General features: G+C 28.3%; 1 protein-coding gene across 1 annotated transcript; it reads right to left on the bottom strand.

The window, feature by feature from the left end:
- Positions 1-2,611: 2,611 nt before the first annotated feature.
- Positions 2,612-16,052, bottom strand: LOC111623270 (calsequestrin-1-like). The gene is made up of 12 exons (XM_023365791.1): positions 15,799-16,052; positions 10,793-10,871; positions 10,079-10,182; positions 9,037-9,142; positions 8,443-8,516; positions 8,280-8,366; positions 8,115-8,207; positions 7,574-7,747; positions 7,396-7,470; positions 4,035-4,167; positions 3,661-3,963; positions 2,612-2,748 (listed from the first exon to the last, which is right to left on the bottom strand). Exons 1-12 carry the CDS (start codon positions 16,021-16,023, stop codon positions 2,705-2,707), a joined length of 1,497 nt encoding a protein of 498 aa, XP_023221559.1. The 5' UTR covers positions 16,024-16,052; the 3' UTR covers positions 2,612-2,704.
- Between the last annotated feature and the right edge of the window lie 215 nt (positions 16,053-16,267).

The following is a 16,267-nucleotide window of genomic DNA, read 5'->3' as shown; positions in this document are numbered from 1 at the left end:
ACTAAATGTTCAAGTTGCAGGTTGATATTTTATGTATTGATACCATGTAAATGTTAGTCAATTTATATTATTTATATATTACCTATCAAATTTTCTTACCATAATATATAAAGATATTATAGTTAGAAATTACAAAAGAAAGTCATAGATACAATCTTGGGACTAAATACGGTCGTTCTAACCTGGCGAAACATGGCTTAAATGCGAGAAATGTTCTTTGTGGACACATAATAAATGTTTGGGCCTCACAAGAGAAAAAATAATTTTATATGCGATTTATGTAAGAACTTTTTCGGATGTATCGGTTTTACCCTAGCAACTAAAGTAAAATGAAACAGTATTATTATTTTTGAAACATTTGTTACTTAAAAACAGTCTGAATTTTTCCAGTTCTTCTTGTTATTATTATATTGAGTAATATAAATAATACTAATATTACATATCAATAAATCATTAAACATCTTATCTAAGAAAATGCGTTTTTGTTTATATTTTCCGTAGTGTGTGTCACATAGTATCCAAGATCGAATTTAGACTTATGTTTCTAAAATACAACGAAGGGCCTTTCCTCCCGTTATCAAATAATAAATATAAAATTGTGAGGTCCTAAATTACACAATATCCTTTTAGTTTAAGCTAAACAAACTATAGCTAATGCTTTCGTGTAAATCGTTCCCTGAGACCTAATTGTTTAGACCCTATAACTGTAATTTTGTAATATGCCTATTTACAGAATATTTAAGTTTACAAAATTCATAATAAATGGTCAAATTATTAGCAAATTATATAAAATTTGATTTATTCTTCTTCTTTCTAATCACAAACTTAATTCTATAAAAATAAAATTTCGACTTCTATAAAAGTAACTAAATATTAAATACCTCATTATTGTAATGAACGAGTTAAATTTTAATTATTAAAGTATATAACCGAGTTTGTTTACTCTTGAAATTATTCCATAAGAGGTAAAACGTCTCATAGAGAGAATGATTCGAAGTTGTCATTTCCTTTACCGAAATTTTCCTTACTTTATGTAATTAGATGTCGGGTATGACAATATTAAATACATTTAATCCATTAAAATTCATAATTGCTTCAATTATATCAAGAAGTTCATCGGATTTTAAACGTAACATCTAATTTATATCATTCTACACTCCGCTTCCTGAATTCTAGATTTTCTATTTCTAGAAATATAAATTTAGAATTAATTCCCTAGAAAACTGTTAATTCTAGGATAGAGAACAAGAAAAAAAAATGGATCAGTTTTATTTTAAAAATCTTGTGTTTTACGTAACAGAAATAGGAAGGAAAATACAATAAATAAGTAATTAAAAAAATGGTTGACCATATTGGATTTTCAATATAAGAATCTGTGACAAATTAATGTGAAAAAGTATTTAAACGAGTTTGAGCATCTCCAAAATTGCATTGAAACTTCTGCCTAGACCAGAAAAGTCATTTAACTGAATATAGAAATAGCTTTCGCCTTAGGCTCGTTCCATTAATAAAATAGCAAGCTGGAGTACGTGACTTTTACTTGTTTTGATTCTTATTTTGAAAGCAATATATTTGAAAAGTTTCCATATCTTTTAAGTAAGATATTCTTACTGAAAACGTACATATTTATTATCGTTGTTATTATTATTGTTATACAAAAAATATCTCTAAATTTTTTAACATTTAGAATTTCCACATCTCTCTCTCTCTAAATCTTTATATACGAAGCTAATGTTCCATACCTAACGTTAAATATTTTATATTATTAAAAACATTTTTGAGGTCTATAAATTTAATTTATAATTTTCTAATAGATTTTAATTTTAAAAAAGCTATCGAAGAAGTGTTAGATAATAAGAAAATGCATAACTTAAGAGGATAAAATAAGCAGTAAATTAATAAAAAATAACCGCATAATTTTAGAGAAATTATTAATTCGTTATAAGTTAAAAGTTATACTAATTAATTTTACGTTTCATCCATATGTTCACTTTTCTGTAAATTATATAACTAATTGATTATTTCAATAATTACAATAGTGTTTAGTGTCATCCCTTAATAACAGACTCCGTGTCATCAATTCTCGCGTGTAGAAGGAATTTCAACCCAACACTAATATAATTAATATAAGTGACATTCTATCTTTTACATTCACAGTGTTCAGTAACTGTACATTCGGATATAAATGACCAGATTTCTCGTTTCTCAATTTTATATATCCACACACAGAGACATACACCAATACACCTACATACACACGCACAATTGTTTTTTTTATATTGGGGTTGTTTTTTTGTAATTTTCTCGTAGACAATTTCTGTTGTTGTCTATCGGCAGTTCCTGAGAAGGGGCTGAGTACCACTCTGAGTTCACATGTTAGTCTGTTGTGAACACAGCTGGTGGTATCTCAGTTACCTCCCAGACTACTTCGACTGTCTGATCAGGTGGATCAAATCAAGAGTTAATATCTTCCTCGGAATGTCTGCATCAGTGTTTGGCAGTGTGGTTAGCTGGTTGTTAAATGAAAACAACAACCACTATCTACATTGCCGGAAACTGGTGATGAACGCTTCTTCGAAAGGAAACAATAAAAATAAATAATAAATAATAATACAAAAAAATTTGATTTTTATTGAAAAATAATAATAATTTATAAAACATTAGAGAAATTTTTAAAAAATAATAATTTTATAATAGAAATTCTTCATAATTCTTCGGTCTTTACAGCTACTTTCTCCAATGGTACAACTGAAAAAATATTTTTAAAAATTATGTAAAGTATAAGCTATTAAATGTATTTAAAAATGCAAAAATGTTGAAATTATTTTCACCCTTTATTACGCGGCAAATTAAAATTTATTACAATTAAGTGCATATTCGATTACAACTTCGATTTTAAGTAATGCGCTTATTTACAAATGAACCGTGCTGAAGTATTATTAGGAAGGATACCCGAAAACTTTTAAATAATTTATTGCACCGTCAAAAGGATTTGGTTCTTAACAAAGGCTTATCAAGAGGCTACCTTGTCGTTTACTGCCTGAAAGATTTGGAAGCTTTCCAAGTTTATATTGTTAAAACCATGTGCTCTTCACAATTGTACAACAAACAATTCAGCTATTTAACACTTCTAACAAAAGTTTCTTCCCTTAATGCAACTACTACGCGAAACAAAACGTTGTTTTTTACATTTATTTTTTGTCTCTCCCCTTTCCTTCTTATGCCACACGCTTCAAATCTGTATTAATAATTATTTTCCCCAACCACGCAAAAAAAAGGTTATAAAAATATTTTTCAATTATTCTACAATTTATCTGCAAATTTATTATTCCGGGAAAAAAACTGAAGTAATTCAGAAATCGATATTAGAAACAGGACATAATTAGCTGCAGAAGTTTTGTTTCTTGCCTTTAGCAATTTTGCTCCTTTCCCAAATGACATAATCCATGTGCCAGAGAACAAACCCAATCGCAATAACTATTATTTACTTTTTATCAACAATCTTGGCATTTCTGTTTCTATCAAGGTTATTAGAGAAAATAACACCGAAGTAATAAATTAATACGTAAAACAAAAGTTAATTTTATTCCGTTTCGGTAATATATTGCAATTTTTAAATAAAAAGGAATTAATTATAAAAGTAAATAAGACGAAATTTACCTGTTAACTTCACTGGAGTCGAAGTAATTGTTGGATTTTCTTCGTCTCCGGTTATTTCACACACCCATTGACCTTCGTCTCGACTTTTTTCTACTGAAATTATCCTAAGACTGCAAACACCTGCGGAAGTATCACCAACCCATTGTAAATGCTTGTGTTTGACGAAATTATAACCGATGTTTCGCCCGTCTTTCAGCCATACACAATCCCCAATTGGGTTCTCTACCACGCACTCCAATGTAACTGAGTCTCCTTCGTTTACAGATTGAGACTGTGGTAATTGAAGAAACGACTGTCTTCCCACTAAAACAAGAAGTATTTTAAATTTTTAAAAAATAAAAAAATAATATTTAAAAAAATTGAAAAAATCTTACCCAACTTAACGGTCTGAACGGTTTTATTGATGACTGAACTTAACCAGTCACTTAACAGTTGTATATTTTCTTTCTCTGCATTTTTATCTCCAGTAGTGTTGAGCAGAGACGTGTTAAACCAGGCATTTTCATTCTGAATCGATATATTTTAATACAATATTAGATACGGTGTTTAAAAGATTCATGATGTTTAAAATTAAATGCTACACAGAGCATTGAAGGCACGCTTTTGTACCAATCTACGAATGCATTTCGTTGATTTAAACAGTAAAGAATTCTTCAACATATAAAATTTTATCCAGAATTATTCCCCTTGTGCTCCTTTTAATTGCAATGGAGATTTTGGGTATTTTGCCATTCGTCGGCAGTTGATATTTAGTATAAAAGGATTTCCTAAACAATCGTCCCCGTCGACCTCAATTTTTACTCTTACAATTACATTTAATTTAAGACCATTAAAACTTTTGCAATTTAGAAAATATTGTATTGCTACGAAGAAGAATTTTAATATTGAGATTTTCGTAGCCGAGTACAAATAGTAATATTGCTAAGAAGAATATTTCCAAAAGCAGTTAATTCTAATTACGTTTCGTTGCAGTTTCCGGATTTATTAAATATATTGATTATTAATATAAAAGGAAAGCATTTGTGAGTTTTAACCATTATCAGACTAAGAGACGTTTCTTTGTTGCCTTTCAGTAATTGCAAACCATCAGAACAGCCTTTTTTTCTTTTCTTTTAATTCTTCTAGGGTAAGTGGCAAAGAATTTTTTCAAAATTATAATTTAACTCGAGAGGGAACATTTAAACAGATTATAGCCTATAAATTGTAGCTTAATTTTAAATATAAAGTTACATGTGCCAACTGTCTAGTACCATTCTATTGAAATTTAAATAAATCTCCTCAAGTTTGCATTTATTCGAAGTAAATCTTCGATTATATAAAGTCGAAAAAACAGAATTATACGCTGGTTTACCAGATATTTACACATCTAGAAATTTTCAATATAAAGTGGAGCTTTGGTTATACAAAAGAAAATGTAGGACAAATGTTGCAGAGTTTTCCACATGCTTTGGTAAAGATATCGATGCCAGTTCCTATGTTCACTCGAGGGTTTTTGTGTAAGTGTTTCGCAAGAAACATTTACAACACCCCCAAAAAAATACGAACTATTTTCTTTTTGCCTTTTTCTTCTCTCCTATGCACGTGTACACTTAAAACATTTATAAAAATTCGATTTCTTCTTGCACTGAATTAAAAAAACACCTCATTGATTGCTCCATCGTAATGCAATTTTGTAATCTTGGAAATTATCATCTAATTAGGACATAATCGCAGGAAACATTCCACAAATATCCATAATAAATCCCATACAGTGGTGTATATCACGTCTCGTAATTTCACGTTGATTAAATTCTATCAGCGCCAACTATTTACGCGTATTTGCTTTAGTACACTTCAACTATTTTACCAATTTTGATGCATTATTCAAGGCGAACAAAAGAGGTTAAAATAATTTGTATTCACCATCTTTCTTTAACGAAAATTCTTTTATTTTTATCTTACTCCCCCCTTTAATCGTGCCGTAATTACGTAACCTGAATAATAGTAATTTTTAATGGTTATTTATTGCCGTGTTTTACCACTTTAAGCATTACGGTTCCATCTTTGCCTCCTCCCCTTCTGAACTAAATTACAATTAGTATCTTTAAATACATTTATATTGTGTTGTTTAGAAAATAAATATTCCGATGAATTTTCGGTTTATTAAATTACAAAATTCTCGCGGAATTAATCTAAACTGATTTCTACATAAATTATTACTAATCGGTTCGATAATTATCGCGAGGAAAATTACATTTACGAAATTGCAATATTGCCAAACTCGACAGAATTGAGAGCATTTCGTTACACAAACGTTGCCACTTTTGGATACCTTACAAAAATTTAATAGCCTGGTGCTTTTAAAATTGGATTCTGCTGGTTTTCTGAATATTTATAATGTCATTGCAGTACGCAATCTTCGGAATTAATTTATTATATTGTTTTTTCGAATTTCCAATAAAATTTAACACTAAAAATGCTTTTAATAAATACACAACTTAGTTTAGAAAATGTAAAATGTCATGGGTTCGGATTCCACTAGGAGTGGCAAAGAACAGTCTGTACATTAACGTTCAGTGGTGTAACCATCATCGTAAAAAAGGGGCATTCGATTTGTGGAAAACTAATCTAATAAAATCTATTAGATATATTTTTTTATATATTATTTAATCATAAATCTAATAAAAACATACACATTTAAGCCCTTTTCTTGTATAAGTCCTATATATAATGAAGGATCTATTTATCTTTAACTATTATAAAATGACAAGAGTAAATAATATTAAGCATTCGTCACAAATTTTTGTGTGACGAATGCTTGATAAGAAGGGGGATTAAGAAGGGAATATTCCTCCCCCTTATTCTTTTGTACGGGCGTGCAATTTATACGCCTGGTGTTATTTTATTTATGAACAACGCCATCCACTCGTCAAGAACATATTAATTTACTGGATATTCCATAAAAATGAATTAAATTAAGAATTTTCAGCATAAATTCTGTCGAAAATCACTCGATAACAAGTTGAAAAGATACCGAAACAACATTAAAATCTCTATCAGACATATGAAAACCAAATGAATATCGATTTGGCGAAAACATTAACCAGAAAGCGTGCAGCTAATAAAGACATCAGTCGAGGCTAGATAAACTTTTAATATTAATTATTATAAATCATATTAATGACGATTTAATCGCTATATAAAATATGTTTTAAAAGATCATTTAATTTTAATCATTGAAGAAAAGTCATTTAAGTTCAAAGCAAAGTAAATTCTCTTCTTATTAAATTAAGAGCCATTGTCGTTTACTTATCTTACAAAAAGATGCTAATTTTTCTCCTAATTTTTGATTATGTTAACAATTCGTAAATAAATAAGAGTATCGAGAATATCATTCACCTAATTTTTTTTACAAAAATTAAGTCAAAAATAAATATTTTCTTTATGAAACGTTGAATTATTTATCTATGGAATTCTGGGGTGCGTTTTCTCCCTTTTTCTTTGTTTTCCTCCCCCTCTCTTGGATGGAAATATGTTTTACAAAAATTCTAAAAACTATCGGGTGGAAAGTAAACAGAGAAAAATATTTTGGATTCATCGATTTAACTTTCAAATTTGTAAGGAAAAATCGATAGTATTTATAAACGATGTTTTAAACTTTGTATTCGACTAGTTTTTAAAATCTGATGTAAGTCTTTTCAAACGTTACAAGATTATCAATCAAGATGGTTGATGTAAGATCTTACAAGGACTTACCGTAGTTAAATTGACAGTTCCAAAGGCAGGTAATATAGGAGGTATCCCTAATGTGCTCTCCAATACATCCATCATCTGTAAGCAAATATCCATTCGATACAAAAATATAATTGGTACCACTACATTGCAACGTAAAAAATGAAGAAGAAGAAATTGGTATTAATGTAACATTACGTACAATGTGCATAGCTGGAAAAGTATCAGGTTCTATCCAGACAATATTTAATTGCTGGAATTCCGTGTTGTTGGTGTTATTGCGGATTATTTTGGATAAGAGACGGTAAAAATAAGCTCCTATTGGAGACTGCTGCTCTCCTATAGATAAGACTAGAATCCGGTTTTCATCAAAAAGCTGAAAAGAGAATATTATTATAATATATATATACACATACACTGAAGCTCCTGCACAATTTTCTGCGTGAAGTAATAATAAAGAAAAGGATTCTTTGTTAATATTGAACTGGAATACTATTTCTGTATCAAGAATAATTTAGTTTCCGGGAAGTATTTTGTGGAAGCGCAACTTCGATTTTTTTTCCTCCTTCCCTTTTTGTGAGCGCTGAAAGAACTGGTCGATATAGGTGAATCACATTTTCTAAATATCACTTAGTAATGGTACAGAAAGTGTTTTTAAATAATGTTATTCGCGTTGCTAAGGTATTAAATATAACAAGAAATCATGCTTATTTTCATATATTTTTTTTGGAATTTGATATTACTGAAGGATCGTGAAGATTATGCTCCGTCAGTTTAGTGAGTACAGCCCCTTTATGACCTTGTATAAATGCTCGGATATCTTCAACAGATGCTGGCTATATCAAAAAATATATATATTTAAAGTTAGTTGCAGAATATTTAAAAAGGGAATTCAATAATATGCTTACATTGACTGGACAGGGTATGGGAGTTTTTTCTAGAGGACGATACAAGTTTATTTGTCCAACTGTATCAAGTTTCAGATGCTTGGCAACCTGTTCGGGGGGACCGTTGTTATCTTAATGACTCCGTGCAGACAAATTATGCCATAGTGAAAGATAAACGACCTACCGTTCGATCAAACACGACATAAAATGGGACTTCGGGGCTGAATTGAGAAGAAGCATCTTCGAATGCTTTGTAATCTGAAAAGATTTATATCTATATAAAATTTACTTTCGAGATGATGATAATTATTTTATTTTTTACTCTAAAAAAAAAATATATTCCCAACTTTCGATTACAAGTTTATAAATTCCTCCTCTCTTCTTTATAAATGGTGGATATTTAAAACGGGGTTTAAAACTGAGCAAAGAGTAAATTACTAAGTTTAAATGCACTGTACTCAATAGTGAGGTGCAATCTATTAATATGACTAAACAACGGGTTCTACATTGATCAGGTTGTAAACTAAGCTCCAATACTCTTGATTAAACTAATAATAATAATAAATCATGTGCTAGTCGCATTAAAGTATCCAACTACTGCCTCCAAATGATTTATTGTAATTTTGCAAAATGTCGAATTTTCAAAAATCACAATTTTTCTTCATTTTCCTCCGACAATTTATAAATTTCTCATTTAAAATTTAAAGTGATTTTCGTTATAATTAATTAAATATTCATTTTTCTAACGAAATCTTTTTGTTGATTTCTCTCGACTCACCAGCGGTATTCTTCATAAAGAATCCAACAACTCGCGGTTGTTCAACAGCATCAAAAGCTATTTTGTCCAATTTTCCCGTAATGATATTTATTTGAGTTGAGTTCAACTGAAATGAAAAGGAAAAAAAATAGAAGAAAAAAAAGACGAAGAAAAACATGTAATTCCTATAAAATTCAATAGAGGAGTGAATCAATGTAATAAATTTATCTTCTACCAGATTAACATAAAATGACAACAATTTTATTACTAGAAAGCCGATAATAATTAAAATAAAAAGTTTAATTAATTAAATAGTTTAAAATATTTATTTATAATTATCACAATGTTTAAATTAAATTAAATGACGATAAATAGTGACATTTTTTCCTGATACATCAATTAACTTTCAATTACACACAAAAAACTAAAATTTTTATGAGTGAAAATGTTTAAAAAATGAATAGAAGAAAATTATTCACAAATCATAACCCGACACTTAAGAATAATATTTAAACGAAATGAATTTTGATCATTTTAATATTCAAAGTTAACTAACTGATCACGTTCAAAGTTTCACGTAACATAGCAGAAATTAATTTGGTTATTTAAATATTAAAGTCAGATTTTAAGCGATTTCATGAAATATTTTGTCTTTCAGATTATTTAAAAATCTTTAGCCCAATTTATCTTCCAATGTTTCTTGTAATTTCAAATTTTGACAAGAAGAGAAATATTACATTGTCCTAAAGAATAAGCTATTATTAGGAATTCAACCGCATAAAAACAACATTACTTTATCATTTTATATACTTTTCACATTAATAAATTAATTAGCATTAAAATTTGTACCTAATTAATATTTTTCCATAACATTCTCTTAATTAAAACTCGATAGAATGTTAATATTTACAGCCGAAATACTACTTAATAAACTCGAGAATTTAACAAGGAAAGTCTTCCTAATCACTTTTAAAATTTTATTCCTTTTATTGTAAATCTATAAAACTATATTATTAACATAAATCTCGAAAAAAATATAATAAAATTTACATTTAAAGCTTACCTTGAGTATAAACGGCAAGAGAGAATTTGCTGATCGATGTCCAAAATAACGGTACTTTCTGGCATTCTTGTAAATATATACATCTCCAGATTTTAATTGTTCATCTGTCAAAATTACCAAACCCTTAACCACATTGTGTAAATTATAGAACCATGAACATGTTTCAAACAGATAAGAATAAGTTATTGTGCAAGAGAATTAATAGGAATCCTACTGTCAGAGCGAAATGACCATTCATCTATCTTTGTCTGTGAATGCAGGGGGAGGAGGAGGTAGTTATGAGTTTTCTAAAAATTATTCTAAAAAGAAAAATGGTCGAATCGTATCAAAACACTTTTGTTTTTCATAAATGGAAATGCAGAATTTTGACGTTCTGAATATCATTGAATTCACTTGCACGATAAAACCCGTCGAGCTGCATAAACATCATCAACCTCTTTTATCTAAAAAAAAATATATTCCTTTTAATACATTCATCTCCCGAAAAAAGAGCCCTGTTCCGATCAAACAGCATCAATTTAAAACGAAAAATATATATCTTTTAATTTACGTTATGGAGAGTAAATTCGATTGATTCGTTACATAAACATTTACCGAAATTGCTGATGGAAATTAGATTTAGATGTGTTTGAGTTAGCAGTTTTGACAAGAAAATCGACTTATTGACGGTGGTGTGGCCACCCCCTGCATCCTCCCGCATCCGAATGAGCTCACCTGCTAAGAATTCTTTGATGACAGAAACGTCAGCTTCACAGATTAGAACATTTCTTTTACGCAGGACTTGGGCAGTCACCTGAAGAGATAAACAGCAAAAATGAGAGAAAAAGCGCACAAGATAGCTTTATCGTTTCGCTTGATGCTCAGTTAAAAATGCTATTTTAAAAAAAAAGCTAATTTCGACAACCAAAGCCATTTTAAAAACGTATTATTAACGAACAAATTAATTCGAAGATGTTGCGAGCTACAATGTATTTATAATGAGTAATCTATGCTGGGATTTTTACTCGTTTAGACTGAGAATTTTAATAATATTTTAGAAAGTAAATTAATAATAATACTCTTTTTATATTTTTCAGAAATTGCTTAATAATTATTTATTTTTTTCTTAAAAACATCATCTATCATATTGAAAACGTCAAGTGTATAATTATTCTTTTTTAAATAAATAATTACGAGTGTAAGAAAATATTGCCAATTAATAAAAATCTGATACATTTGAACAAGTTTAGGCTACTTATAAAATAAATTGAAATTTCATATATTAAATCTATAAGGTTCGTATCTATAGATAATCAAAATTCTGCTGAGTGTATCTTTCCTTGAAAACTAGCCATAATTACCGATGAACGTCAGCGTACCCAACCTTGAACACGAGTTCAATCACTATCAAAATAAATGTAATCTAGAGCAAGTACTCGTGTCAGAAAGCAATTAAATTCGACTGTTTTAAAGCACGATCTACAATTTACCTCAAGCACGTGCAGGACTATCTTGAACATATATTAAGCTCGTAATCGTCGATACATTTTGTTGAACACGATCCACAATTACTGCTCAACACGAGCCAATACCACGAGTTCAACTAACCTCAAATTCGAGCTCAATTATTAATTAACAATGAACACGAGCTCAACTATTTAATAAAGAGCAAGCCACAGTTTTCGTGAATATGTAAACGACTATCTTGAGCATAAATTTAACTGTTCCTGTGCGGAAATTTTATTGTCATAAACATAAACCAGCTCATTAATTATTTAAAAAAATAGAACAAATTAACTTACGATCTAATTTAATATCGAAGTCAATATTTAGATATTTAGAAAAAAAAAGTAAAAGAAAATTGTTGAATATTTAAGAAACGAAAAAAAATCTCCTTCACAACTCTAAACAAATTTAATTAATTTAATTCACGGTCAGGACTAAACGAAATGGTCTGCTCAATTAGTTAAAAGTAATTGAACTTTTATTTTTAAATCTAGAAGCAATTTTAGATGAAGAGATTCTAATAAGTTCATTTGAAAGTCGTTTAAATAATTGAATGGGAATATCAAAATTAAAAAACAAGATGATTTTTCTTAATATAAAAATATCCAAATAAATGGTTTATTGTTGTTATAAGAGATAAGTTATCATTTAACTTAGCTGAAATACAGATTAAAGCATTTATAGAAGTTAAGATAAGAAGAAATTTTAATCAATTTAAAATAAAAAAAATAAAAAAATGCTGAAGTTTTATTTCTATAAATTGTGAAATTTTCTAAATTTAAAATTTTTGTAAACAAACAAATTTTATGCACACGTTTATATCAGTCACGTGTATATTCATTTGGCTCATAAGTTCGTAGTTATGTGACTCATAACTGGCTGTGCACAAAATACGTTCTTCTGAGTCACCTGTTCGCAATTTATGTATATAAATTAATGATTCATGCCACGAAATTTTCTTTATACGAACGATAAACTGCAGAAATGATTTACTTTCACAAAAACGAAGATTCACAAGTCAATTTCGAACTTGTAAAAAACTACAATTTTCTATAAAATCTACATGTTATAAACAATTAAAAACTTTCATGAAATCTACAAACATTAAAAAATAAATTACAATAGTCTATGAAATCTACAAGTTATAGAAAATTGTAATTTTCTATAACTTGTAATTTCAAAATATATTGACATTTTTATTCTTCAATTTAATAAAAATATTTTTTTTTTTCCTCCTGTAAAATTTAGTAATTAAAAACACACATACAAGTGTAATATATAAACCAATAATACACTAACAAAAGCTTGTACTTTGTCTGATAGACGTTGATATTAACCTTGAACTTCATACTTGAATTATCCTGTATCTAACGTATGCATCAAGGAGGGGAAATGAAATTCTTATCTGTATTTTATAAAACAACTACTCGAAGATTTATATAAAGATATTTACGAGTTTGTTTTAAAATAAATAACTATTTTAACACGATGTCCTTTACTGTAAACCATTCGACGATTGATTCGCAAAATGTTTTGATTCTGCAATAATTTCCATTATCGTCACTAGATGGCGATAGATGTAAATGCTTTAACAAATGAGTGCAAAATCGACCAAAATAATAGCCTACTTATAGCCACACATGGAACGATCCAAATGTCTCAAATTGACAATTTCTAGTGAATTAGAGCGTGACGTCGAAGGAACATCAATTGACCTCGAATGAATTTCATTTTTTAATAATTTTTTTTTCCCTGAAAATTAAATATTTAGACCAAGATGTTGGTCATGATAAATAGATCTTGAGAAAAAAAAATCCTACGTTAATTTTCAAAAATAAAAAATTTAATGTTTATTATTTGGAATTGTCTGCAAAGTGCTACTTTCTTCATTCCAAGTAATTTGGCCTAATCGGCTTTTCACACCATTTGTTCCCCCCCCCTATTTTTTTGGTTACAGATTTTGTTTTGTTCTCTAATAAGCTGTTAGCTTGTTTTCTACTAAATCCTTAAAAAGTAAAAAGAAAAAATAAGACAAAAGCTCGTTATAAAGTTTTTTGAGTGATGCAAAATCGGATATTCAAATCAGTCGGCAGTAATTTGAGCCATTCATTATTTATTCAAGATTTATGCAATATTTTACATAATTCATACACTAAAATGATACGCGTATACAAGAAAAAATTACAGTAAAATCTCTCAGTTCCAATTATATTTTAATGGAATAAAAGTACTTTTATTTTTAAAGAAGTAATCTAGATGACATACTTGCTGATCTCTTTTATAAAGTAATTGATGAAGAGTCCAAGTACTTTATTATTTACATATAGTTTGAATATAATTAAAGAATATATTTTTTAAAATTCTAATTAATTTTATTCTTTAATTGTCTTATCTTTCGATAAAATTAATAGAATTTTATTTATTTACATCCTTCAAATAAATTTTAATTAGTAAACAAAAATTATGTATGTATAAACCTGCACATTCTTCATTCGTTAGGAATTTTTATCCATGCATAATTTTGATTACTTATTTTACATTTTCTATAAATTTAATGTAATTCTCGCGTGGCTATAAATGTAAAATGTACCCTCGAGTTCTATATAATTTACATTGAAGTGAGGTTTTCGTTACGGAGCATGAAATCTAGAATATAAATTATATTAGAAAATTGGATGTTGTATGAAAAATTCAACATTTATATATTTTTTTCTTATATTCTGAATCATAACAGCATTCCTTAAGAAACCCATTTCATTTGGATATAACAAATCCTCATGTGTCATACTGTACAAGTAGACTTTGACATGTAATTTGCTAGAGTTTGTTCACCTGCTATAGCAAATATATGTGCAAAAATCAAATCACAAATCATATCTGTATGATTTGAAGCTTCTTGAAGCCTATAATTTTTTTTACTTTTTTCTGGGAGTTATGCTACTCCACCCCAATTCAGACGTGAACTAAAAGTTGAATTACATGGCAAAACTAGAGATTCGATTGAATGAATATTTTCCGAATCACTCCATCAAATTAATTCTGGAGATCAAATATTACCAGAAATAAATCGTTAAAAAACACCCCCCAAAAATAAAAAATATATCACTTTAAATAGAGTTTACATATTAGAAAGGGTTCTTTAATATTTTATAAATAATTTTAATACCAAAAATATAATTTTATATTATTTTCTATACACGATTTTACTTCGTAAACTGTAAAAAATAATAGATGTGTTCAGATACAACACACATCTAATATAAAGGATTTTGTCTCCTTATATATAAATCGCCCCCAGACTTATATAAACATTGGAATCTAACAAATCGAAATTTGTAGTTGCAGTAAAAACTTACTAAAAGAAGAGAAAACTATGAGTAAATTAGAAAAAAATAACTGCAATTCATTTCATGATATACAATCAAATTTTCTAAATGGTCATAAGTAATGATACTAAACTACTGAGGATATATCTAACAAAAGAATATAATAAAACATTTCATTGGCTATCAAAGATAGTTAAAGAATAAATTTATTTAAAAAAACAAAGATAATCAGTCAATTTATTTTGATAAGATGCAACATTTTTATTACACAACAGAAAACAATAGTGGGTGGATTCGTTTCTTTCATAACACCTATTTTCTGGTTGATTTTTGTTGATAACATCTGACAACCTTTATCAGATATCATTTGCCTTTTATTAAACTTATATAGACGTAGCAAAAATTACTTTTATAAAACATTGTCAAGAAGTTAAAAAGGTCAAAGTTTAAATTATTATTTTCATATATACAAATAAGTAAAGTCTATAATTAGCTTTCTTTAAATATAATTAAAATTTCGAAAGTTATCATTACGATTTACATCCGTAAAAACTCAATTATCGCCATTATAATATTATAGTAAAATGTTTAATTATTGGAAAGAAAAATAAAAACTAAATTTATTAATAATTTGTTTGTATATTTTATAAAAATTTTATAATTAAAAATAAACACGTTGATTAAGATTCTAACGAACAAAAATGCTAATTACTACTTTTTAACAGAAGAAAAAAAATTTTTTTAGCAGAATAAACTTTTAAATATTTAAAATAATAATTTGAAATTCATCAAGTCATTAAATTTTAATAAATTTAACAATTAATTACTATTTAAGTAAGTGATAGTAATTAATTTTTATTTAAATCTCGTTAGAAAGATGTCGAGCAGATAATTTTCCAAAGTACTTACTTGGGTGAAGCTGTCCAAATCGTCAGAACATCCAGTAGATTGATGTGTCGTCGTGAAAGCGACGACTACTATTTCTGCAGAACTGACAACAGACGTGAAATTGTCTGCTCCTATGGTGCAGACACGTTTGACACCGTCATGTTTTGGTAGTTGAAGGTAAGTTAACAGCTGGCCGTGACAGATGGAGAAAAGAAGTATGACCAAACCCAAGCTCAACCTACTCATGTCGTCAGTCGACGAATCAAGGGAATTATCCGCCTCGTACAATGTTATTTATACTGTTTTCGCCTCTTCTATCAAAATATCTTATCCGGAAATACGAAAGCGTAAAGGGAAGTAAATACGTCATTTCCTATTTCAAAATTACAACCTTTAATCATAGAAGTTATCTGGTAATTTTTATATAGAAAATAACAATTTTTTTCTTCTATAATAAATATATAAATCATCCCACCTTAGCTTTAAATTG

This window comes from Centruroides sculpturatus, unplaced genomic scaffold (genome assembly GCF_000671375.1).
Source record: "Centruroides sculpturatus isolate CEXI.00-Female unplaced genomic scaffold, Cexi_2.0 scaffold302, whole genome shotgun sequence".
NCBI classification, from domain to species: domain Eukaryota; kingdom Metazoa; phylum Arthropoda; class Arachnida; order Scorpiones; family Buthidae; genus Centruroides; species Centruroides sculpturatus.
The sequence above is the reverse complement of the archived record's forward strand: the minus strand, read 5'-3'. Positions and strand labels throughout refer to the sequence as shown.